Source organism: Clytia hemisphaerica, unplaced genomic scaffold (genome assembly GCF_902728285.1).
Source record: "Clytia hemisphaerica strain Z4C2 unplaced genomic scaffold, Clytia hemisphaerica genome assembly, whole genome shotgun sequence".
NCBI classification, from domain to species: Eukaryota; Metazoa; Cnidaria; class Hydrozoa; order Leptothecata; family Clytiidae; genus Clytia; species Clytia hemisphaerica.
The window spans coordinates 1,135,052-1,161,343 of record NW_027104389.1 but is presented as its reverse complement, the minus strand read 5'-3'; the positions used below and the strand labels follow the sequence as shown (position 1 = coordinate 1,161,343).

General features: G+C 36.5%; 2 protein-coding genes across 2 annotated transcripts in view; one reads left to right on the top strand and one right to left on the bottom strand.

Annotated features, from left to right (window-relative positions):
• The first annotated feature begins 1,496 nt into the window (after positions 1 to 1,496).
• On the top strand, positions 1,497 to 25,275 carry LOC136819590 (uncharacterized). The gene is given in 25 exon segments (XM_067075823.1): positions 1,497 to 1,817; positions 2,680 to 2,961; positions 3,571 to 3,699; positions 3,879 to 4,032; positions 4,805 to 5,023; positions 5,182 to 5,353; positions 5,355 to 5,557; positions 5,920 to 5,986; positions 7,708 to 7,997; positions 8,227 to 8,614; positions 9,677 to 9,915; positions 10,089 to 10,270; positions 11,332 to 11,607; positions 12,286 to 12,640; positions 13,303 to 14,055; positions 14,619 to 14,984; positions 15,777 to 16,171; positions 16,784 to 16,951; positions 17,473 to 17,598; positions 17,929 to 18,057; positions 20,414 to 20,507; positions 21,497 to 21,838; positions 23,595 to 23,729; positions 24,061 to 24,304; positions 24,808 to 25,275. Coding segments are annotated over 25 exon segments (6,120 nt in total). The 5' UTR covers positions 1,497 to 1,613; the 3' UTR covers positions 25,016 to 25,275.
• LOC136819589 (uncharacterized) overlaps positions 25,269 to 26,292 on the bottom strand; it is a 31,973-nt gene continuing 30,949 nt past the window's right edge. Inside the window, exon 27 of the mRNA XM_067075822.1 lies at positions 25,269 to 26,199. Coding sequence (XP_066931923.1) covers positions 25,787 to 26,199 — 413 coding nt within the window. The 3' untranslated portion in view covers positions 25,269 to 25,786. The remainder of the gene's footprint in view (positions 26,200 to 26,292) is intronic.

Here is a 26,292-nt window from a genome sequence, read left to right as displayed (position 1 = left end):
TCAAGCAACAACAAACTCTCAAAACGAAATCAACTCAAATGAAAAACTTTCAATACACAAATCCACACATATTTTTTTTCTGAAGAATTATTTTGAGCCGGAAAAAATTATAATTGCGATATTGACACTTTTCTTTTGTTTGGAGTTAGTGCACAAAGGTTTCTAGACGACTAAAATTGTTCCATTCATTACTTTTTGCTTTATTTCTACTAAGTATAAATTAGTCGTCTAGCTTGCTAGACTACGTTACTGGGGAATCCTCTGGGGGTGATTCTAAAAAACAGTTTTTGAATTTTACTCGGTCGGTAAATTTCGACGGTCGGCATAGACATGGAATAACCTTCAATATTTTTACAAAATGACCCTTGCTTACTTTTGTGAAGCTGGTTTATTTTTCTTCATTGGAAAGACAACTTTGATCTCGCCGCTTCCTTACTTTTCTAAATCTTATCTGTCGTTACCCTGAGTTTCATAGTCCTATATTTAGAAGACAACTCGACATTTTACATCCATTTTTACACAGACTATAACGGTTGATGACATCATTTCCCGCCGGAAGCACCCACTTGTTAATGCTGACTTGTTGTCATGTTCTCTCTTTGTCTCGATCTTTTTGGGAGATGGAATACCGGGATAGTTCAATATGTATCTCCGAAACAGAATAAGTTTGGTTCTGGGGATAAATGAAGTTTGAGATTTTCAATTTTAAAGACTTTTTTTGTCATTTTACGCCATTTCTATAGAATGTAATTGCGGCGTGAGATGTGCTTAGAAAAACCCATGCTTCAGTGCGAATGATAATGGTCTAAATATTATATCCATCGCATTTGGATTGCTTGGTTGGCAATCAATCTATTATAACACTTTTTGTGAACAAGTGCTGCGAACAGGGTACAGTTCCTGTGATTATATTCATTAGTTATTACTTCTTAAAGGCTTTTCATTGAATCAGAGAGTTCCCCAAATTGATACGTAACAAAAGTTAGAGTAGAGATGCTTAGAAAAACTGTTTTGTCTATGAAGGTTAAGAATTGACTTTGTAAAGATTTTGTAATAAAAAAAAGTTTTTTTCGGTTTTCATGGCATCAGTGGATCCCCTAGAGTGCTTCTGAAATCCTGCTCATTATGCTATTAATTCAGCTTGCATAGTTTTAATTATCTTCTTAAATGTCTCCCTGTGTATTACTTATTGCTTATTAGGATAATTGATAATAGCCCCTCATTAATGAGTTTATTTATAACTTTAAGCACATTCTTTTCTTTTATATGAAACGAAGCTAAGATGCTTTTATCCTTTTACCCTTTTTTCCTCTCCTCAGCCTTTAGAGATTCAATGAGCTCCACCACGGACGGTTTTCAACAAACGGCACTATTAGAATGTTACCCGAAACACTACGAAGGAGAGCTTAGTTCCACCTTATTTAGAGACTCTCATACCGAGGAATTAGTCATAGGGCAAAAAACAATTTTACTAAAAATCCACTGATAAAATAAATTGAATAGTAAGGGAACGTCTACAGATGTTCGTTTTACCTTCGATTTTTACTTTCAACTATTTGAGGTGATTGAGTGTTTGAAATTGAAATCAAGAAGTGTTTGGTATATATCCAAAGATGACCTTTCACAGGGTCGTGATTTTGCTTTTAGTTCTTCTAGCTGCCCCTTCTGTTTTTCCGAATGGTTTGCTGCTGAAGGAATTCGACGATGCGGTGTCGGTGCTATTCAATGGCAAGCTCAACGATGATCAAGCTATTGCTGTTGACCTGCCTAAAGGAATCAAAGTACAAAATAAAGATAAACTCGTCAAGGAGTTTTATGTAAGTTTCTAGTGCTGTTTTTAAAATGTTTCTGTTTTTTCAACTACCACTAGACCCCTTGAAAATTAACATAGAGCTCTCCAAAACATCAAACACTTTCCCGATGACTCTACAAGGATCAAATCATTTCAATAATAAAAAAGCTTGGAGTTAAAAATCGTCGATTATATTACTAAAAGTTCAACCTCAAAATGAGTACCTTACAAAATTTAATTTTACTGTGGTAGTCATATTTGAGAATGAGATTGCCCTACATGTAGAGGAATAGTGTCTTGAAAAAATGGAAATCTTTTCATATGACAAAATGGTCAATCTCAAAGGTAGAACAGAATTGCAAGATTTCCAATTTTCCAAGACACTTATTTTGAGATTGAGCCTTTAGTCATGTGAACGACCAAATATAATTTAGAATGAACCAAATAAATAAAGATTTATCCTATTTTAAAATTTCTATTCCCGTTCTATTTCATAACCTCCCAGAAATAACTAGGATCTTGCAAAACCATTCATCAGATTTAAATGCGCTTATCTGATTTTGCTGAAATTCTGGTTGTAGCCTTGTATTTATCAGTAACCAACACTCAATCAAAATTTCAAGTCAATAGCATTTTCCAATTCTTAGATACATTAATCTAGGGCTGATTTAGACTAAAAGGGCAATTTTGGGCCGGTCTTACTGGTCAAGTTTATCAAGTTTCTAAAACTCAAAAACACAAAGACTGAAATTATATACACGATTAACATCCCCTGTATCAAAAAATAACAGAGTCGTAGATGCTTGAATCCCCTACTGGAAGACCAGCTTAGTTTTAGTTTTAAAAAATATTCTCGATAATATTATCTAGATTTTTTTAAACCACAGGTCAGTTCTAACGGAGCTCTTATGACGAGAGAGGGTATCACCAGCTTTGACGCTCGTAGCGCGGTTTTGAATTTCCGTACCCTACCAGCACCGGCTTTCCTGCCCTACTTTACCGACATCAATATGAGCGGCTGTCGTAATAATTGCAACTTGAAAGTCGTGGTGGATGTCAAGGAAAAGACGTTATCTGTTCTACGTCGACGTTTTGGTATCAACGCAGACCCTGAAAGTGTTTTGGTCGCTTCCTGGTCTAACGTTCCGCATTTAAAGGAACCTAATAAGGTAATGATAGTTGAATAACATTAATGGATGTTTTCGAATAACGAATGGGATGAACTGATAACTAGTGCTTATAGATAGAGTCGATATTTTATCGCCTGGTGGTGACACGGAGTCCACGATCTATGAACTGAAGCATTGAGCATTGGAATGAGCGGGGGTTTGAACTGCGAACCCCTGGTTTAAGACGTTGCCGTCTTTAAACACTTGGCCATCGCTTCTTTCTAGCTTATAAATTTCGTTTCTCTCATAGTCAGTTTTCTGATGTCCTGTGCGCACATGACATGCTCGATCTTGTCCAACATCACTCCCGTGGGGTGGAGTATAATAGGAAGACATTTTTTATCCCCCATAGAAGTTTTTCCATAATCAGTGTCATGATATTTGGCAGTAAAGTGTAATTCCCTCCACATTTTAAAACCGCAAGAGTGATTTTCAAATGCTTTCTGAAAAATATTCAAATTGTCAATGAATATATTTTGACGGTGATTGCACCGATAAGCCTACAAACTGGCAGCCGTTTTTAAAATGTTAGGAAGCACCAACAATCAGTTATTATTCCGTGGCCATTCACTTATATGATAATCCTTTGAATCTCTTCTCTGCTTCCAGGAAGTATCCTTTCAAGTGGTGATTGCGGGTGAAGCCAGTGGAGCCGCTTACGCCATCTTCAGTTATGAGAACTTGGAGTACGGTAACCGAAAACTCCTACAAGGTAGCAACATTGTCGAAGTTCAAACGGTAAGGAGTACTGCCATGTCTTTTTTGGGGGTTTTAAAAGTGTTTCATATTTTGCTAGTAACTTGCGAATCGATGTCTGGATCGGGTCGGGTTGGAAAAGGGTTGTACAATACGGCTAGTATTGTATACAACGTTACGAAAAGAACCTCCTAACAACTTTTCATACTCTTGTTTTTTAGTTAATTGGAGCAAAATTACCAAGTTTCAACATAGTCTATCACCAAAAAATTGATCAAAACGCACAAGACCTTCAATGTAGTTCGAATGCATTTTCTCCTGGCTTATTCATTTTGGGTTTGAACAATCTAACTATCCCAAGATATTGGATCAAGCGTAAGTCATTTCAATGTTGGCTAAGTTACTGAAGAGTTACTTAGGCTTCACAATATTACATTGGGTAAAAAATATTCCGCATTATTGTGTTTGCGGACCGTAATTATACGCAAAATTGAAAATTGTTTTTAATATAATTATTTATTTATTTATTTATTTATTTAGTTTACTTATCATAAATAGGACAAATAGCCATCGAGATATATATGGAAGTGCCTGAAATACAATTAATAATAATGATAAAATCATAATATTTAATAATAATAACGAAATTAAGAATTTGTATTTTTTTTATAGAAAAGTATTGTATTTCTGTCTGTTTTATTTTCGAATAAAAGTTCTAAATTAAATTCCTATGCCCTACCCGAAAGATTTTTAAAACCATTATGTTTTAAAGTCTATTTTAGAAACTCGGCATGATTCTGTAACAGGCTGCCGGCCTCCCCTAAAGGCCAGTCTCCACTTGCGTGCGCTGCTGTCTCATTTTTTGGCTTCAATACTTTTTGCTTGGAAAAAAGATTACGTCATGAAAATGTAGCGTGCGCTCGAAAATAAAATTGAGCACATTTCAACTTTTTTCAGCCTTTACGTCAGATCGCACCAACGGAGTTGCTTCATTTTTCTTTTGACCAGTAGCGTGGAAGCTTTGCTCGAAAAAGTGCGATCGAAGTGCGCGCAAGTGTAGACCGGTCTTAACGAAGAATGATTCTTATATTTACAACTCTGAGCTTTTAGCTTACAAAAGTCTTGAAAAACATTTTTCTCCTTTCAGCACAAAGTGTGGATTCCAATATTAACGAAGTTTTCATTCGATCAAGTTGTTCAAACTGTAGAGGAGACATTTCTTTACCAAACAATGGAGTGTGTACTGAACTGTTTGCTCCTGTTTGCGCTTCGGACAACAAAACATACGGAAATCCATGTTTGTTTCATCAACAGCAATGTAGAGTGGGTGGTGATCTACAAATCGTCAAAGATGAGCCATGTGAAGGTATCTTTGATCTTTTTTATGATACCCTCTTTTCTTATAAGAACAATTAGATTTGTATCGCCCATGCTAAAGGGCTAAAAAGTTTTTTGAGCTAATTACAAATGTGACATTTCAGTCAACTGTTTTTGTAACTTGTTCATTTTTTTCATATTTTAAAGTTGCAACAACAAAAGCACCTACAACAAAACAACCCACCACCCAACCGCCAACAACAAAACAACCCACCACCCAACCGCCCACAACAAAACAACCCACCACCCAACCGCCCACAACAAAACAACCCACCACCCAACCGCCCACAACAAAACAACCCACCACTCAACCGCCCACAACAAACAACACCCCACCCAACCCCCCCCAACCCCACCCCCCCCAACACTAAACAACCCACCACCCAACCGCCCACCACAAAACTACCCACCACTAGACTTCCTACAACCCAACAACCCACTACTAAGCCACCCACAGTTGAACCGCCCACCACTAGACCACCCACAACTGAGGGGACAACAGAGCCACAGACAACAAAGGATCGTAAGTGTAGTTTAATTGAAGAAACCAGCAAATTGATAATTGGTTAGGAATTTCCCATTTTCTCATTTTCCATGATATATGGTATGTACATTGAAGCTCTTTAATTCGACGTTCCACTATTCGATAGACTCCATTATTCAATGATATTTGAAGTCACCGTCAACCAGAAATTCTCACAAATGACGCTCTACTATTCGATACGCTCCCTTATTTGATGAAAATACAATATCCCTTGAAAATCGAATTAGAGACCGTTAACTCTATTTATCCTGGGTCGAAACATTTTTTGCATGAACTATTATATTCTTTGAAGTGGGTTTACTTTCAGCAAGATCTCGATCAAAATTTCTTTTTCTTTCTAGCGATTGATTGCACGAGATCGGTCACCGGATGCGAAGACAAATGTGTGGTCGTCGCCGGAGAACATAGGTAACCTTTCTAACTCTCGAAATTCTCAGAATTCAAAGGTCCAGTAGCTGAGTTTTAAAAAGGAATCAGATTTGTTCGAATATTTTAGAGAAAAGAGTAAATTACTTAAAATTTGGGAGGAACTTCAGAGTCACTCTAACTTTCATCTGTGATGAAACAGCTTTGTTGGCTCATTCAGTCACATTTGTCAATTCTATTTTAGGATGACACCCACATATACCTGCCGGGACCCCTTCCTCACTAGAAAATTTGGCCAAAGTTTCGTCCCCGATGGGAAAATTACCCTTACAATTTCGGCCCCACTGGGAAATTGACTTTAATTTCATTTGAAATTCAAGGGAAAGATTTAGCTCCAAAAGTATCTCCACTGTATTTTCCGACTAAGGATCAATAGAATTTTTATCCCCATTGAGATTTCAATATAAATTATTTTCATCCTCACTGTTGTGAAAATTTTAGCCGGAGCTGTGGAGACATGGGTGTAGAATGGAACTTGTTTTTATTGTCTAGTTTGTTTATTTCATTCTCGGGGTTTATGGGATGAACTGGAGATGAGAGAGATACTTCCCTAATTTGTCAATTGAAGAAATCAGAGATAATGCGTTCTTTAGAAAAAGTAACAAAATTGTTTTATTAAATGTTGATGCATACCAACCAAATTAAATTACAGCTTGTAAAAACTCCAACTTGTCCCGAGTTTCTTGATGCTGCCCATACTCCTTCTTTTTCACATATTATGAAGTTCTTAACATCTCGGGATATCAGTAGTCATAGGGGACCCTTGATAAAAAAGGTTTCAATCATTCCTTGGTCTTCAAGCATCGTTTCTACTGTATTTGTAAAGGCTTTGGAGAACCTATACAGCATCCCAACCTCGTACCCAGGACCATTTGTACAACTTTCTTGATTTCACTGGGACGTGACACAATCGTGAAACAAAACTTTTCGTGAACGCTCTTATAATATCAGTCATAAAAAGCGAACGTTCGAGTTGACATCATCCTTAAAACTTTATCAACCGGTTGCTCACGAGAAAATTCACTTAGCATTTATAAAAATTTTCCGCAACAATTTTTATTGTTTGGTAAAAGATACACCAACTACTGCAAAAAAATTTTCAAAATGTTTTTTCTTCGTCGAAACTAAGCTCTTCAAAGTTGATATACTCTTCCTTGCAAAAGTCTTCATTTTCTTCTTCATCAATTTTTTTCAATGCAATTTTTGAATTTTCAGATTCGGGAATAGTTTGTCTAACAGAAAATGTATAACATGCCATAGTTTTGTTTGTTACATCAGTCAGAAAACACATTTTAAACACGGCGATTATGAAAAATTCACTATGGTCAGAGCCCTTAAGCTATCTTTCAACTATTAGCTCAAAGAGGTATTACTTAACCTATTACCTCCATTAAAGGACTGATACAAAACTTTGATCTGATGAACGAATGGGTCTCTCGAGTAAGTTATGGCATGTCTCAAAAACTGAAAACTACCATAATTTTTTAGATCACATTAGTCGACAGAAAATGACCAAATAAATGACTGAATACGAAGGGTACTATGATGAAGTTTCTAACCTGATGTGTAACCTAATTATTTTTTCGCTGATTTTCGATTGATTGGACGTTTTCTGTCGGCTAATGCGATCTAAAAATTATAGTAATTTTAAGACATGCCATAACTTATCCGAGCATTTTTTATGTCATGTTTTTTATCTTTAGATGTAATTGTTCATTTGGGATGTTGGATAGAGATGGGCGTACCTGTGACTTTACCGGTCTCCTTTATTACGGCTCGATAGACGGACACATTTCTCTCATTCTACCATCTGGACAAGAGCGCCGCCTATCTGTTAGTGGCAAATACGGTTTGATTTCCGCCGTAGCACATGATCCGATCAAAAAGAATATTTTTTTCGCTGACGTGCAGAATGCGGACGGCAAACCATATGCAGCGAGCCTTGCTTACTTCAATTTGCTCGAATTGGATACATTTTTTGTCATTGGGGACCGTAAGTACCCTTTTAATTTCTCTCTTCAAAGTTCCATGATTAGCTGGTACTCTAAAAAGTTTAATCGAATCTAAGAAACTATTTCTTTTCCTAATGTAGACACCTTTACTATATGGCCTTGAGAAGTCAGCCTAAATTAGATGTATTAAACGGGTTTTCGTCACCAGTTTTTGGTGCTAATATAGTGACAAAGAATGTGAAATCAAAAGATCCTCCTTTTCTTTTTTAGTTCCCAATAATCGTCAAATCACTGGCCTCACCTTTATCCCTGATGATACTGACGAGAAAAAGTCGGCACTTTACGTCGCAAGTCAGAGCCGAACAGAGGGTGGTTTCTTCTCACACTTTACCCCATACAATCCCTTGTTCTCAAGATTTGAACTTGACTTGAAACCAAACCCTGGATTGCCGCGTGGAATTGCGTATGATAAATGCTCTAAGACTGTTTTCTTAGCTGAAACAATGAACGGTGTTATCCGAAAAATTCGTTTCGGTGAAGGTAATAACGTTCTTGAGGATGTGATCATTTACCGGACGCGTTCGGACCGTCTTCATGCCCTCTACCATCTTAGTTTGGATCGCAAGAATAAACACATCTATTTCACAGAGACCAATAGGTAAGTTTAGACGGCCTACTTTTAGACCTGTCCCTTTTTTATTGTGAATGAAAGTGGTTATTATGTTGGTTGTGTAAAGTCGATGAGTTAACCTCTTTTCACCTTAATGGAATGACTGCTTTCAATTTTTTTCAAGCAAAGATTTTGGTTGCCAACTTTCTGCCCAAACTGGCACACGATTTCTTTGCCCAGATATTAATATTGCAAAATCTAAATGGCAAAAAATCTACTTTGAGTTAAAAATACCCAATATTTTCAAATGAAGGCATTGCTCAATCCATTTTATACCTTCTAAAGACAACTAGAATCCCAAGCAAAAACTTAAAATTGTGAACTTCCATATATTACCGGGCCAATTAATCTATCAAAAAGCTTCAATTGGACCCCGTTGCATGAAGTGGCGACGACGGAGTGACTCAAACAACCTGGGATAATTTGCATTTTTAACATCACGTTGTATGGCACGGCACTGCACGGCACTGCGCTGCGTGATGTTCTGTTTTTAGATAATGGCCGTTCTCCCTTTTCACTGGCCTTGATTTATTTCTGATCGATCTATTTTTTCTTAATTTGAAAGTGACGGTCTTCAATTCTATTTCAACTACAATATCATCATGTGCATTTTATTCATAATTTTTTATATGAATTTAAAAATATGTAATAGTTATCAGACATTTGCTGAAGACCGTCAATTTCAAATTACAATGCAACAACATCTTTTCGTCAATTTATATTTTTACATGTAAAATACAAGATATATTGTACTCTTTTTAACCAATCAGATTGCTGATATTTTTTGGATTGCCGATAAAGTTCACTACTACAAAATAAAAAAAAACACAGAAAAAATACATAACCTTCCCCCCAAAAGAGGTCTACACTATTCTTGATGTAATCTTTTATACGAAAAGGTCTGGTGTTTTTCGTGTGTTTTTAATTATAAAAGATTACTTCATGAATATCAAAAGAATTGAAGACAGTAAAAAGTGTTGACTGAAAAATAGTTCTGAATTATAAAAAGAATTGAGACTTAGTTATATTCTTGTATACATTTTATCATAGGATCTACCGTATAAATTACGATGGAAAGTGTTTACGACTGGAAACTGCGATTTACGATTTGTTACCCTTTGGTTTGGCCGTCACACCTGGAAAATGGATTTATACGAGCGACTGGGCAAATATTACGGCCAATTATGATTATGCTATTTGGAGAACAGATAAAGAAACAGGGCGGAATGAATTATTCAAAACCTTGCCAAGTCAACCGCAGGGGATTGGCTACTTTGACGCTTTTGAAGGTAAGATTTTATCTTGAAGAAGAAACAACTTCGTCCCAGGGTCTTATCATAAAAAAAATGATGTCCTGGATACGACCGAGGCTTTCCTTGAATGCAATTTTTTTTATGAATTTTAATTCGAGTGGCAAGACTTCAATTAAAAAAAATGACAAATGATCTCCTGTATCTTTCAGATGGATGCCCGGTGATCGCGGATACAGCCTGTGCACCGCCAAAAGTACCGAAGAAACCAGACTTTCTGTTTGCAGAGGGCGGTCAACTTATTGGGGAGGGCGACGACCAGGAAGTGGCGGTCCTTAATATGGATTCCCCAGTTCCTTTCCTCTCCAAAGACAACAAAAAATCGGTTATCTTTGTAAGTACTCTCTTTTAATCAATGACCTTTATTATATATCCCTGGACAAAGATATATCCACCATCTTTGATCGGAGTTATTTTTAAAGTGGTACCCGCAATTATTACAGTGTTAAAAAAATAACGTTCAACGGCGCCACATCATCAAAAGTATTCCAGGAAAAATACATCTAGCGCTCTCGATGCATTTACACCGCTATTGATTAGTATTTGACCAGAGTTTATAAAGGTCAGTTCTTTTAACATTCTTTTGTATGAATATCAGTTTTTTTCAGGCATAAATCATAGACTTTCTATATAAAGCATTTTGGATGCGGAATTTTTCTTTCTAACAAGCAAGGCTTTGTTTCTGAATGTTACCTTTAATCAAAATAACAAATAAAATTTTTTGGTTCACTTAAGAGTATAGTTTAGCCCTTTAAGTGCCAATGTCGGGTATATCGGGCATGGGCCCCTGTAATGCCCAGTTTGAGTTAGAAATCGTCATTTTTTATCTAACTCGTAGTCGTAGGAATTGGATTGTGCTTCATGGTCAAGCAAAAAAAATCAAAAGTGAGTCTTTCCAGCGAGATTTTAAGCCAAAAAAATGCAAAACTTTTCTAAATCCGGAGAAATAAACCTTTAAAGTTTGAACTGGCGATTTTCTTTAAAAAAAAGGACCGTGGCACTTAAAGGGTTAAGGCTTCTTTCGATAAAAGACGTGGTTAAAACCCAAGCAATTAGATTAATAGTTGTCATGTCAGAACTGGTCACAAGCACCCGTTTTGCTAGGTTGTGGGTTAAATGCTCATCAGAGTTACATCTTTGCTTTAAGAAGGACGCTTTAAACACATTTCTTACTAGTCTAAAGCTGCTTTTGATGAGAGACGAGTTTACCAATAATTTATTAATAATAATTATTGATAAGTAATTTATTCTTATGTTTTTTGCTACAGTCACATCCTTTAATTGTCTGCTTTAAAAAAACGATGACTTATATCGCTTACTGATTAAATGATGTACCGACTTTCTTTTTAATTTTTAATAAAAAGAGGACAACAGTATGGTTGATTTTTTTTTCAGGTGCACGTCAATGGAATTGTAAGCATCAATCCGGCCGACTCCCGATACAAACATACCATCCCCGATCCTGAGAAACAGATCTTCATCGCAGTGTACGCCCAAGATATGATCACTCTTGACTATGGTGATATCTCCATTCGACAAGCTACTCCAAACGATGTCGCCATCTTCCGACAACGTTATGGTGCAGGAAGAAGCAACTCCTTACCCAGTACTGAACTCAAGGGATTCGTTGTAACTTACTCAAACGTCTTAGCATATACCCAACATTTTGAGGTCAGTAAAACATTGATCCTTACTATAAGTATTATTCTTTTACATACCTATTAACCAATGACTAAATTCTAATAAGGCTAACTATTTATATTTGATCCACATAATGGTTTAGATTTACAAAAGATTACTAAAGAAAGCCTCATATTGAAGATATTACGAAAGGATACAAAAGATTGATACTTTCGATTCACTCACAACATAACTTTGAGTGCTTGTAAAAATGAGTTACCTTATCGGGGAAAACTTCGTCGGGGAAAAGTGACGAAATTTTGGAAAAGTGACGAATATTTTCCCCGACGAAAATTTTCCCCGGCCTTAATGCGTTTACCAATTACCAACAAGTGACGAATTTTTCCCTGACGAAAATTTTCCCCGACGAAGTTTTCCCCGACGAAGTTTTCCCCGATAAGGTAACTCATTTTTACAAGCACTCAAAGTTATGTTGTGAGTGAATCGAAAGTATCAATCTTTTGTATCCTTTCGTAATATCTTCAATATGAGGCTTTCTTTAGTAATCTTTTGTAAATCTAAACCATTATGTGGATCAAATATAAATAGTTAGGTAGTTGTTATTGAAGTGTTTGGTTTGTTTTTCCTTCATTATACAACAAACAATGTATTTTCCTTCATTATACAACAAACAATGTATTCTTTCTTCTTTTTTCTTTAACTGAACAGTTCTACAACGTGCAATTCATGTATGTTACTGACGGTGAGGATGCTTGGGGTTTCTGGAACTACCACGACACCGGCGACAGTCCCAATAAAGGTTTAATGGGTTACACTGACAGTCTTTGTAATTATTATGCAGCACCTACCGGCCTCAAACAACTGTCCATAAAGTTGACCAATAATGATTGCAAACCTACAACACCTGGCCCAATGACAACTCTACCACCAATGACAACTCTGCCACCAAAGACAACTCTGCCACCAAAGACGACAGAAGTTCCAATCACGACACAGCAACCAGTCACAACACGACTCCCGATCACAACAAAACCCCCGATCACAACAAAACCCCCAATTACAAGTAAATTTTTTAAAATATTCTGTCGTCATTGCGAAACAGTGTTAAGACAGACTTCCATTTTCGCGAAGTACCTTATCGGCCAAAACTTAGTCGGCCTTAGTGACTAAATTTTGGCTTAGTGACTAAAAATACTGAATGACGGGAATAAAGGCCGACTAAAAATTTGGGCCAAATTAAAAGTTTATAATTAAGCTTTCCTTATTTTCCAGTATTTTAAGCTTTCTCCTATTTTCCATCTGCTTGTAAATTTAGAAACGGGCCAAATTTTTAGTCGGTCTTAATTATTAGTCGGCCCTTAGTGACTAAATTTTGACGAGGTGACTAAAATTAGGGCCGACTAATAATTAAGGCCGACTAAGCTTTGGTCGATAAGGTATATAAACCATCTCAAATTCTGCATTGTTCACCGAAATCTAATTTGCTATGTAAATTCCATCTTTTGTCTCAGACTAAAAACCTTGCTTTGACCAATGAACTTAACGAGTTGCAAGGTCGATTCAGTGTAGATTATATTTTTTACTGCATACGTAGACTTACGGGAAGAAGGATAATTGTAATTTGTGAGGTATGGTTTGGAACGTTTTGATCCACCATTGTCACTATTAGTCTTAGAACAAACTAACTTTATGTATAACAAACTTTTCTTTCACTTTTTATCTTAGAGCCACCTACATCAAACATAACTTATTATCATACAAAATTACGATATCCATACAGCAGTGTAAGAGAATTCAACTACGCTCATTTTGCTATTTTTAACGTCATGCCTTCTTTCTTACCTGGTGCAATATTCTCGCAAACAACAACTGGGTTCGCGCAGAGTTTCAGTTTCGCTTCACCCGGAAAAATGTATGGGTCAACTTTCACAGGTGTCATCGGTTTCGCGCCATTGCTATACAACCGGAACCGAGAAGACGTAGAGGTGAACATTTTGGCTCTCAGTAACATGATCCAAAAAGACCATACTTTCGATTACGGTTCAGTCAGTGTACCTTACTGGTCTTACGGTGGTATTCATTGCGTGGAGATGAATTTCTCGCAACCGTTAGCCTCTGAACCTTCCGTAGTTCTCAACCTGAGAACCAACTTATTCCACAGCTCACAATTTGCGGTGCCTTGGTTAAACAAAGTGTCGAAAACAGGTGCTCGAGTCTGTTTACGTGAATTGATGGCTTTCTCTGGAATGAAGCTGCCAGCACGTTTGGACTACATGGCACTTGCCACGGAAGACGCAAATGGCAGCCAGGAAATCGGGAAAGTGCTTTTCCCTGGGTCCGTACCCTACATTAACCAAGATGATAATCAAGAAAACAGAAGATACTGCAAAACAGTCATGTTCAATCGTACATACATCGAACCTCCAGTTGTTCTCATTGCTGGACAAAATGGACGCCCTGAGGATGAAAATGTAGCAGGTAAGAGCTGGTCATTTTTGACATTCTTTCCCATCTTTCTAGAGTTACCAGAAAGGAATGGTACTCGTTGTGCTGTCTACCTTAAAGTTTGTTAATTTTCCTCACCGTTTGCAATTCAAAATTATAAGGTTGCTCTCGGATGTCGATTACACTGACAGTTTTTGTAATTAACATTGGATGTTGCTTTGGCTTCCAACTTTTAGTGTTGCTCGTATCGTTGGTAGCAGACTTCTTTTAAGCTACCTATTAATGATCATTTTATGCCATGTCATCCATCATAAGGCACATCGAAATATTCCTACCGCAGCGAAAATATTTTCTTGTTATTTTCATTTGAAACCCGAGGAGATGATTCTCTTTGGGCTATGTTTCTTTTTACTCATGATATGCACCACTTGAGAGTTTTCTGAGAACTTTTAAAATTTCCCACCCAATACGTCACTTAAACAATAGAAAAAGTGACATATTGGGTGGAACAAAAACAGAAACAGAAAAGTTGCATAATTTGGTGAAGTCGTATGCAGTGGCATCATGAATTAATTCACCAAATTTTCCATTCCAAGGCATCGTATCCACATGGGTAAATGAAGTCTCCAACAATTTCGCCGTCATTTGCGCCAAGAACCAATACGATGTTTACACCTTTGGAGTCGCTGATATCAAAGTCCATTACATTGTTCAAGGGAAGGAAAGTCCTTGCAATAACTTTGAATGTCCAAACCATCTTGAATGTCACATCGATGCTCGAACTCAACGACCAATGTGTGGTTGTAAGCGGGCTTGTCCGCTACCGGATATAAATGAAACTTTTTGTGGCACTGATTTGGTGACTTATAAGAGTGAATGTCACAAAGATATGGAAACTTGTAAGATGTATGGAAATGAGACCATGAGAATAATATTTATGGCTTACCACGGAGAATGCAAAGGTTAGACTTTAGACTCTTTGTTTTGTTTTGATACTTAAAATCTTGTTTCACGAATAGACGTCTCCCCCGCTAATTATTAAGAGAATAAAAATCCACCCCCCCCCCCGCTCTTATTAAGAATCCCCCGATAATTAAATTCGAATAATTCCATATTTTATTACAGTGTAAATAGACCTTAAACTTGTTAAAATTTTCCTTTTTTTAGGATTGGTTCTTATCTTACGTGTTCATTTGTTAAAGTTTCTGTTTTGTTGTTGAAATCGATATCAGTTAAAAAAATCTGTCTTCAAATTACCCCCTTCTTGTTGTCCGCTGCGCGGACCTGCCTGAATGATAGAAAGGTGCCCAGTTGTAAAAATTCAAACAAATTCGCTGGAAGACAGAATCAAGTAAAACAGGGCCAAATTTGGAGGTTCTTGGATCACTCGTTGACCAAAAATGGTCAAAAAAAGGTCAAAATCTTAAAAAAGTGGATTTTTGTCAAATGTTTGCATTTTTGTGACTTTTTAGGTTAAAATATCGCTGAAAAGACTCACTTTTGATTTTTTTTGCTTGACCATGAAGCCCAATCCAATTCCAACGAGTTAGACCAAAAATAACGATTTCTAACTCAAACTGGGCATTACAGGAGGGCTTCGCCCTCCTACATAGCCCATGTCTGATATATACGACATTGGCACTTAAAGGGTTAAGGGATGACAGTGTGTATTGGCAAAAACTTTTACTTTTTAGTCTTTTACCGATAAAGCTGGTATGAAATGATATATCATATTCCCCTATTTCTCTATACAGCTCAACCATACGTTGCTCGAACAGGTTCCATAGAAATCCCACAAGATGATAAAGAGCAGACTCATTTCTGTCAAGATGTAGACACCAAACCCAACATGTTAAACCATCTTCTTCCAATTCATTACTTCCTTACACCAGATGTTACCCATATGGCTGATTTGAATCCACTACATTCTGTAGCAATGTACTATAAAAAAGATTTCACAATTTTCACAGTTTGTGCTGTCATCACAGGCCGTAACAAGATTAGCAACATTAATAGTACACTCAATTTCAAATGGGCCGCTGTTCAACCCGCTATTGAAAAGTCTGATGAAAATATTGAAGTTGGTGTCGTCAACATGCCAACTTTCTACACTGGAAGTCGCTGTGAAAACATCAACTTAATGAAAAAGGTACATTGCCTGAAACCTCAAATTCTTAGAAGGCGTTCCATTACATTCAGAATGTGCCTTTGCCACCTACTTTGGCTGAGAGCAGAAATCCACTCCTTTTTTCATGGCTGAACCTTCTTCAATAGACCTTTTCATATATTACGTCACGAACTCACTTGCCTCGTTTTGAAATTATTGACTTGGTGATTAACTCCCAGCGGATTTTATTACAACTAATTTACTTATAAAAAAATCATTTAAAAAAAAAACTTTCCCGAAATTCGCGACATTTACTTTCGCGAATCAAGACATAAAAATGAAAAATTTCACATGAACAAATGGCTCAGAGAGACAAACACTTCTTAATTTAGATTGAAACTTTTGTCTTTTGACTTGAGAGACTTTAACAGGCTGAAAAGTGTCATCAATTTTACATCTTATTTTAAGTTTTAAGTTTTACAGATTTTCTTATTTGTCAAGAATTTTTCGCGAGCATAAACTTTTGCGAATGGTCTTTCCAAGAATTTTCAAAGACATTTACTTTCGCGAAAATGGCTAAAATTCGTAAAAATCGCGAAAGTTTCAGCTCGCGAAAGTTTGTACGCCTAAAGTACATCTTTCTTCTTCCGCTAGCCTGAAGAGGAAGTGCACATCACCGTCTCGGTTGAAGCACCTACAATGGATATTGACAACGCAATGACTGCTTGGGTTGAAAAATACAAAATGATGAACCGAACTTTTTACCGTGTTTGCGCAAGAGAGCTTCAAAACTTCGATGGAGAACATAAAGATATTAAGATCGTAAGTCAATGCTTCCCTTTTTTGGACCTACCTGGGGGTCTAATAAATCGGCTCTTGCCCGTTAAATACACAAGCAGTCAAAAAGACCTCGTGGAGCACCAAAATACACATATGGTCGCTCGTCGATGAAATGTTTAAAGAAAGCAAACATTGAAAGATGGCATATGATTGCCAAGGACAGGAAATTTTGGAGAAGCCGTATTCACTCCTTGAAAATATAAGATAGTTAATCTAATATTTTCGAGTACTTTTTTCTGTTTTTAATTTTTGATAGTTTATTATTTTGCGCTTTGATCCTCACACTTTAGGTGTGAGGCCTATTCTCCTTAGGGAAAGGTCTATTCTCTCTCATTACATAATGTCTTACTAACCTCTCGCTAACTAAAAACTTTAGCCGTGCGGCATATTTCTGGAAAGAGGATTTGACGGCTATTAAGCATACTTTTCACGGGGCACATTTGCTAGTCATTGCTCTCACCTGTTTTTCAAAATTCTTTATCTACCTATTATACTTATAATAGCACTGGATGGCTTTATACAAACCGATTGAAACACACGTCCCTGATGTTGGAACTATCATTTTCGAAGATATCAACAATAAAGATGGCGTACACCGACGCGATGGTGCCGATCCAATCTTTTGTCAGGTAGAGCACGTCTTTTGTGATTTGAAATCTTTCAGTCAACTCGTTTTAAATTATATTATTCGCAATATTTTGTAACTGGAACTGGAGTGGTCATCCTCTCAGTTAACGAAGCTAAATTATTGAGAATCAACTTACCATATCCATTTTTACAATGGTCTTTTTATCAGAAGGTGCGCCTCAAATTTTGTGCTCCTGCGGCGCGGGAATTTCTCTTTTGTTAGAAAATGCTGAGTAAGCAAATGGTAGGAGATATGTCAAATGAAGTCCTTTTAAGAGTTCAAATTATATATTGTTTTGAACAACTTTATTATTTGTTTTTTTCATTATCAGAAAAAACTTTTACGTGAAGCCTTTCCACACTCTTACAACCCAACAATCTTCTTATCACCCAAAGTCAACTTGTACTTGTCTGAACCGCCAAGTCACTATTCAGACTACGACTTCATTGCTTGGGTTAAGGTAATTTATTTCGATTTTTTTCTCCCACCTTTCTATGTAAATGTTGCAGAAAGTTTGTACAATTTATTGTTAACTGGTTACTTTTTGGAAGAGGGCTACACGGCTTTTTGCACAATGCGATTGGTTCTTTTCGCATGACGACGGGCCTACACTGTCCAGAGTTGAACGTCGTTAGGAAAATTCATGGTGACGTCACTTTTTCAAAAGAAAATGAACAATGCGTTGACATCATTTCTCTCATTTTTTATTTCTGGCGTCAGAAATTATAAATTTTTTTTATCTCTTTTCGATTGTTTTTTTTCGCTTCATTTCGCTATTTTTCCCGGATAAAGCGCTAAAAATCAATCGAAGCTGAAGGAAACGGTTAACAAATACAATAATGACCGGTTTTTTCGGGATGTACTGAAAATATTGCCCTCGGTCAACGCAACAACCTCGCAAGCTCGGTCGTTACTTGACCTCACTAACCGGTCATTATTGTATTAATGTAAAATTTTTAACATGACGATAATATGTAATCTCATCTTCGATTCTTGGAATAGTTTTTTTTATAGTCCGTCACCACAAGTTAACTTTCCAGGGAAAGCTAAACTGTGTTGCTCCACTGACCTTTATATACCCTGGACAAAGCTTCTCAATCCCAGCCAAGCAAAATCTTTGATCGGAGTTTTTTGAAAATTGGTACCCTAATGTCGGCACTACTCGATATCGGTGTAAATGCATCGAGAGCGCTAGGTCTACCTTCTCAGGCAAGTTACGGCCTGTGCAAAAATTAACGAATCAAATAATGCGTGACGGTCAGTTGTTCCACCCCCTTTTCGGGAAAAAGTTTTGGTTTTTTCACTCGTCATATTAATGCCTTTTCAAAAAGTCTTGGGCCAAAAATTGTGTTTCAGCCATTTTGGTAAAATTAAGGAAAAGCACTTTTTGCTGACGTCAGCAAAAATTTAAACTGCTAATAACTATTGGAATATTTATCCAAATGAGCTCATATTTGGTACGAAGGTAGGGTTTTTAAATATTTCTCGTTTCAAAAAAAAAAATTCTCAAAAAATTGATGATGTCAGCAAAAATCAGCAATTTTCTTTTTTCCTCAAAAAATGCTGACGTCTTCAATTTATAGAAAAATCTTTTTTTGGAAATGAAAGATATTCATGAACCCTACCTATGTACAAAATTTGAGCTCATTTGGATGAAAATTTCAGGAATTATTGGCATTTTAAGTTTTGACGTCAAAAATATCCGTCATTTCCATGGCAACCAACACAAAAATCCAACAAATCATAAAACTCGTGACGGCCAGTTGTTCCACCCCTTTTCTGGAAGAAATTTTTACTGAGTTATGTTCATCATATTAATACCTTTCCAAAAAGTCCTGGGCCAAAAATTCTGTTTCAGCCATTTTGGGAAAATTAAGGAAAAACACTTTTTGCTGACGTCAGCAAAAATTTAAATTGCTAATAACTCCTGGAATATTTATCCAAATGAACTGAAATTTGGTACGAAGGTAGAGTTTATAAATATCTTTTATTTCCAAAAACAGAATTTCCAAAAAATTGATGACGTCAGCATTTTTTTAGAAAAAACGAAAATTACTGATTTTTGCTGACGTCATCAATTTTTTTAAAAATTTTTTTTTGGAAATGAAAGACATTTATCCAACTTACCTTTGTACAAAATTTTAGCTCATTTCAATAAATAGTCCAGGAGATATTAGTATTTCAAATTTTTGCTGACGTCAGCAAAATGTGTTTTGCTTTAAATTTCCCAAAATGGCTGAAACAGAATTTTTGGCCCAGGACTTTTTGGAAAGGTATTAATATGAAGAGTTAAAATAATGAAAAATTTTCCCATAAAAAGGGGTGGAACAACTGGCCGTCACGGCCGTCACGATTTATCGAATTTTTTGCACAGGCCGTAACTTGCCTGAGTTTCCTCAAATTCTTTTAATGATGTAGCGGCGTTAGACGTTAATTTTTAACATTGCAATGGCTTCTCCTTGGGTACCAATTCTAAAAAAACTCCAATCCAAGATGGGCAGATATTGTTTGGTCCAGGGTTATATAAAGGTCAGTGTGTTGCTCTCGGTAAAATTATATCAGACATGTTGAAAGGGACATAACAGTACTTGCGAAATTTGTAAACATACTGTATGCAGCGGATACAAAATCAAAACAAATGTCACATGTCAAAATCAAAAATCAAACCAAATATGGCTAATTTTGATTGTTCAATTGTTTTACAAGTTTGTTTTGGACACGTGATTTTAATTGTTCTCTTTAATGACACGTGGTTCGCGCAATGTTTACATTTTACTACTTTAATGTCCCTTGAAACCCTTTTTTCTGCATTTTAGAACAACAATGGCAACGAGCTGGAAATATGTGTTCGCGAACTTCATTCCACAAGATCTCCAAAAGACATTGAAGTATCTTACCAAATCATTCCAGGTTAGTAATCCTGAGTCTATATACTGTGTTAATATTTCGTCGCACCCGCCGAGGAGTAGATAAGCTGAACGCGTCATAATCCCTTTGGATTGTGGGGAAGGTAAAAAGATCTGATTTGTAAGTCCAAAGAACGAAAAGTTACAACCTTAAATGGTTGGAAACTAAAAATATTGCAAATTTAATGTTTTGTGACATTTGGACCCTAAATGACGTCATCGAAAGTGTAATAAACTTTTCACTCGACTTTAGCTATTTTTTTCATTGACCAAATGATTTCCGATCCATTGAGGGGGTCAATCATTGCTTAAATCCTTCTCAAACTCGAAATATTGTATTTTTCAGTTTTTGATGACGTCATCGGACCCAAAGTGCCTCAATTTGAATATATCTAATTTTGAAAGTCTCTATATACCCCCGCCGAGTAGTGTAGCTTACGCACGATGAAGCCCTTTGGATGGTGGGGGAGGGTAATAAGATTGAATTGTAAGCCAAAACAACGAAAAATTACCATATAAAATGGTTGAAAAGATATTGTATTTTTCAGGTTTTAATGACGTCATCGGACCCAAAATGCCTCAATTTAAATATATATCTTTTCGAAAGTCTCTATATATCCACCTAACCCCCTCCCAACTAATTCCACGTAATCTAATTTATTTGTCTCATAAGCAAAACTGTTCCTCTTTTCTCGAACGAATAATGAAAAACGGATCCAGGATTGAAAGAAGATTTTTTTGGATTCTTCATTTCATTTCAAACTTGGTTTATACTACGATGATATAAGCGAAAAATATTTTTCTTTTCCTATTTCTGACCAATCTTGCTCCACATCCGTGTCAATCCAATGTGAAAAAGCTTGTGAATTAAAATTGATGACTAAGCAAACGATATCACTTTTAGTTAAAAACAAAACCGTTAATGTATTTGCTATTTTTTAAGTATGACCGAAAATTCCTGATTTTTTTTTTGCACATACTTTCTTTTACTAGATTTATGTCCCGGCGGATATTTCAATGATGGGCGCTGTATTTTCAGGACAAGAGGCAGAGGTGTAAACGATGGTGCCGCACAGTGCCGACAGAACGGAGCTGAGCTTGCTATTTTAAACACCACTGCCTTGCGATATTCTGGCGGACCGTTGGCCCCTTTCAATCAAGGTTATATCGGCTTGAACGATCGTGAAAATGAAGGTGTCTTCGTATGGGATAATGGTAAAATCTTCGAAGGAAGTGTTGCAGGCAATACTGATGAAAAGGATTGTGCTGGTTTTGGGAATGTGATCTACGCGTTGGCTTGCTCTTCTGTCGAAGCATCCTACTTTTGTACCAAAGGTAAATTTTTTTGTTGCTTAGTTCTGGCCAATCAACTATTATTAGAAAAAATGATTTTCTGCTTTGACGGCGTCCACAGGAAAAAAATTTCGATTTCCAAGGTTGGAAATTCAATATTTTTAGGTTGGAAATTTTGGTTTTATAATTGAAGGTTGGAAATTTGAGCGATTACCTTAAGCTGATTTGGAAAATGTAAATTACCCATAGGTTTTGTAGAATAAACCAATGCCCTTGAAAAATCAAGTGAAAAAACCCATGTAGAAATGATAATTTTCCAAGGCTGGTTGGAAAATATGACTTTTTGGGTCGGAAATTTGTGTTTCTCCCAAACAGTTTGGAAAATGTTAAAAATCCATTTGGAAATTACATTTTTCTAAGATTGAGACTCTTTCTTGGAAAACTAGATTTTTTGGGTTGGAAATTTGTGTTTCTCCTAAACAGTTTGGAAAACGTTAAAAATCCATGTGGATATTACATTTTTTTTTAAATTGAGACTCCTCCTTGCAAAACTAGACTTTTGGGGTTGGAAATTTGTGTTTCTCCAAACAGTTTGGAAAACGTTAAAAATCCATGTGGAAATTACATTTTTGTGAAATTGAGACTCTTTCTTGGAAAACTAGACTTTTTGGGTTGGAAATTTGTGTTTCTCCTTTAAACAGTTTGGAAAACGTTAAAAATCCATGTGGAAATTACGTTTTTGTAACCATTTTCTGCGCATGTCCTTTGAGAAAACCACAAGCGATTCTCTCAAAACTGTTTTGATGTATAGCTAACCTAGATATTAGGCTATAATGTGAGCAGTCAAGCTGTAAGTTTCCGTCAGGTGAGGCGTCTCTTCGGAGCGGCCTCGGTCAATCGCAGTGAGTTCGCACAGTGAAGCACATAAGGTACTTGTGTCATAGTTTCAAATGGTGCCCTGCTGAGCTGTGTGAGTGATCTAAGATCAACCACGTATTTGTGCGAACAATAACGATAGATTGACCGGGAGCCATCGAGCCTAGGCTAGCAAGTGACTGTTCACAAAAACAAAAACCTTGTTTAAGATCTCTTTTTCCACATTACTGCCATCACTTTTTGGATTTTGGCTTTTTTCAACCTGAATTTTTGAAAATTCCAACCTTGTTTAGCTTGGATTTTGGCTATTTTCCAACTGAATTTTAAAGAATTCCAACCTTGTTAAATTTGGATTTTGGCTTTTTTCAACCAGGATTTTTGAAAATTCCAAGCCATGGAAAATGCAAAATTTCCAACCTTGGAGAATGTCCCACATTTCCAGGTTGTATTTTCCATTGGATTTTATCTTTTTTCCAACTAAGAAAACTTGAAATTTCCAACCTTGGAAATCGAAAATTTTTTCCTGTGGTCATCATCTATTGAAATTCCTTTAGTGATTATTCGTCCTAAAAATAAGCTTCTCCAAATCGGGTAATATTTTTGTGTGCTTTTTTCATCTCAGTTGGGAAATTTTAATTTCGGACAAGAATTGATATCTAAGACGCAACTTTAACTCAGAATGTAAAAGTTCTTCTTGTCAAATTTCTTCACAGCCTTATTTTCACCAAGTTCCTTGCTTTTACCTGCATGTTTCAATCTACTCCAAATTATCTTTCCAACGAGGTATATGTGCGGACTGCCAATTATTTTGAGAAAGACCTTAACCTCTTTTCCTTGTTTTCTGAAAGCTATCTAATTTCCTTGAAGGTGTATTCCAGTGAAAGTGGACTTTAGGTAACGTGTGTTTTTTTATTCATTTAAGGATTGATGGTGGAACCTGCACCGCGGTGTCAGCAAGCGTGTTTGAATCATGGAAACTGCACCAACATTGATGGGGCGTGGAAATGTAAATGCCCGCCCACACACGAGGGCGATTATTGTGAAAAAGAAAGGCCAAGTGAGTTAAAAAAGATTTCTTTTATCAGCAAACCATTCTATCCATATGATTGCTATTTTTCAATGGTGCAAGTTCTTTTCTTTGAAATGCTTTTTATTTGATTACCGATGTTTTGACGATTGAATTTTCCTTTGAGCAGTTTACATATATACAACTTTTTTGTGATAGCGTAAATCAACGCGGGGATTGCAAATAGGGAGGATTCGATTAATATTTTAGGTTATATCTTGTCTTACAGGTAAAAAGGAAGGGTTCTATTAATATTTCAGGCTTTTTATTGTCATCTCTGACAGTCTGAATTTAAATATCACATCCAACTTTCTTATTCTAGAGCCAACCCCTACCTTGTCGACACCTATCTACCCAACAGGTCCTTTTGATGTCTGTAAAGTACATGGAGAAGTCTACACCGCCAAATACATGATTGGAAATGCAGTTGACCCTCTGAGGTGTGATCGTCGAATCTTTTTGGCTAAGAATAACACCTGGTGGCGCTTTATGTCTGGCCCTGGTGGAGAGAGCCATCGGCTTTTGGAAAACAAATGCACCAATAAAACTGATGAATGTGGCATTAAGTAAGTGTGAATCTATTGTTTACATAATTTGTTTTGAAGAGTTGTGTCCAGTGGCCCTGACTTCCCACCCCCTACTTCACCATGTTTTTTTGTATCTCTAGTTTCACAAGTTCTCGTCTATCCTAGATTCATTCTTGTTTCTTGATTTTATCGTTTTAATTTAGAGCCCCTTTTCGAGGATATAATCTAGTGGGCTAGTGGGGTCCGGATTTGCGTTTTGTAGGAATATTTCGGATTCTAAGAAATTTGTTGGGGGATCGTAGAAGTGGATTTTTCATGAAACTTTTAATTTTCCTCTGACAGAAAATTGGGTGTGTTTCTTGGGTTGGGTGGGAACAAGAAACAAAGACTGTATTTTCCGTCCAGGGGGATTGTATGAGTCTAGATTTTTGGAAATTTTTTTGATTCAATTGGGCAGATAGACCTAGTTAATTTTCTCGTCAGTCTGTATGATTTCATTGTAGACTAGAATCTTTAACTTCTTCATTTTTATTTTCTAACAGGTTTCCTGGCTGGCTTCATGGCGAACATCCACAGCAAGAAGGTCAAATAGCACACATGGAACTCAAATTCTTTTTCTCATATTGCGGCAGTATGCACGGTAAAGTAAATATTAAGAATTGTGGAAAATTCTTTGTGTACAATTTCGAAAGTATGCCATGGTGGGATTGTGAGTATGGTGTTTGTACTCAACGAGATATCCGACCGTAAAAAGAATTTCCAAGAAAATCGTTGTCAATACTCGGAAACAACGACCATTTAGTTAAAAAAACTATTTATTTTCCAATTGATTAATTTGTAAATAATGTTTTGGAAATGTTTTTTTTTAAACCTGAGTTCCTAAGTTTTTGCTGCGTACAGCGTATGTTTAAAAGTTCAACACACACGCGACGGAAACACAAATTTGTTCGAGTTATGGAGTAAGATTTATGAAACATTGTTAACTGACAAAGGGACTCGTGTTCGAGTTAAGGAGACATTTGAGTTTTAGAGGTTCGAGTTAAAGAGACTCTACCACCTTTAACTCGAATAAATACTTTCTTTTGCGTACATCAGTAAACTCGTAATATTATTTCACGGCTTCTTTCATCTCATCTTTCAATTTTTTTATATAAAAATATATTCAATATTTATAAATTTTACTGCATGCACCTCTTTTGTTTGGCACAAAACTTACACATTAATACACTTCGTTTTTAGTTCGAAATTTTCTAAAAAGATCGATTCTTAAACTAAAATAGATTACAACATGGTGTTTATTATTTATCAAGAAATGTTCTCGAAAACCTAATAGTTGGTGGTTCATAATTTTAGGCTCATCATACTTGCCCATATTCCACCATTTTCCTTGGCTTTTGTCCAATTTTCTCATTTTTATGTCCAACTAAAAAGTTTACTCCCTTTGATTCTCAATAATTTCCAACTCGTCCTAACGTACTGTTATAACGCCCAAACATTGATCCTTCTTCTTTTTCACATAAGTTATAATTTTGTACAAAGTCCATATTCACATGACCAATAAGGGAACTTCACAAAGTTATATACAAAATATGAGCCGCAATTTCGAACGCGTACTACGCCCTGATCGCTTGCGCAATATGCCGAGTAAAAATGCACTCTCATTGATAAAACACCCTCGTAAACTGTCGGGTGTATCCCTCTGATCCAGCCTGGATACCTTACTCCACATTGATTCATTGTGTTTGTGCAAGTATCCCCGTCTAGGAGTCGAAAACCGCTCGCTCCGATGAAACGGTACCATTTTGTTTGACTGACTAAGGAGCGGTCACATGCTGTATCTGGTTGCTTAGTGACATTGTTGTTGTCGTTGGAAACGAGACGCCATCTTTGATTTTCGAGACTTTGGTATTGTGTACATTCTTTATGTTGCGAGACTAAAAAGCAACGAAGAAAGTGGTTGTGTTAATGGTTTTTGAATTCGTTGATGTTTTGAAAAAATATCCAACTACGTACTTTCAAATGCTTAT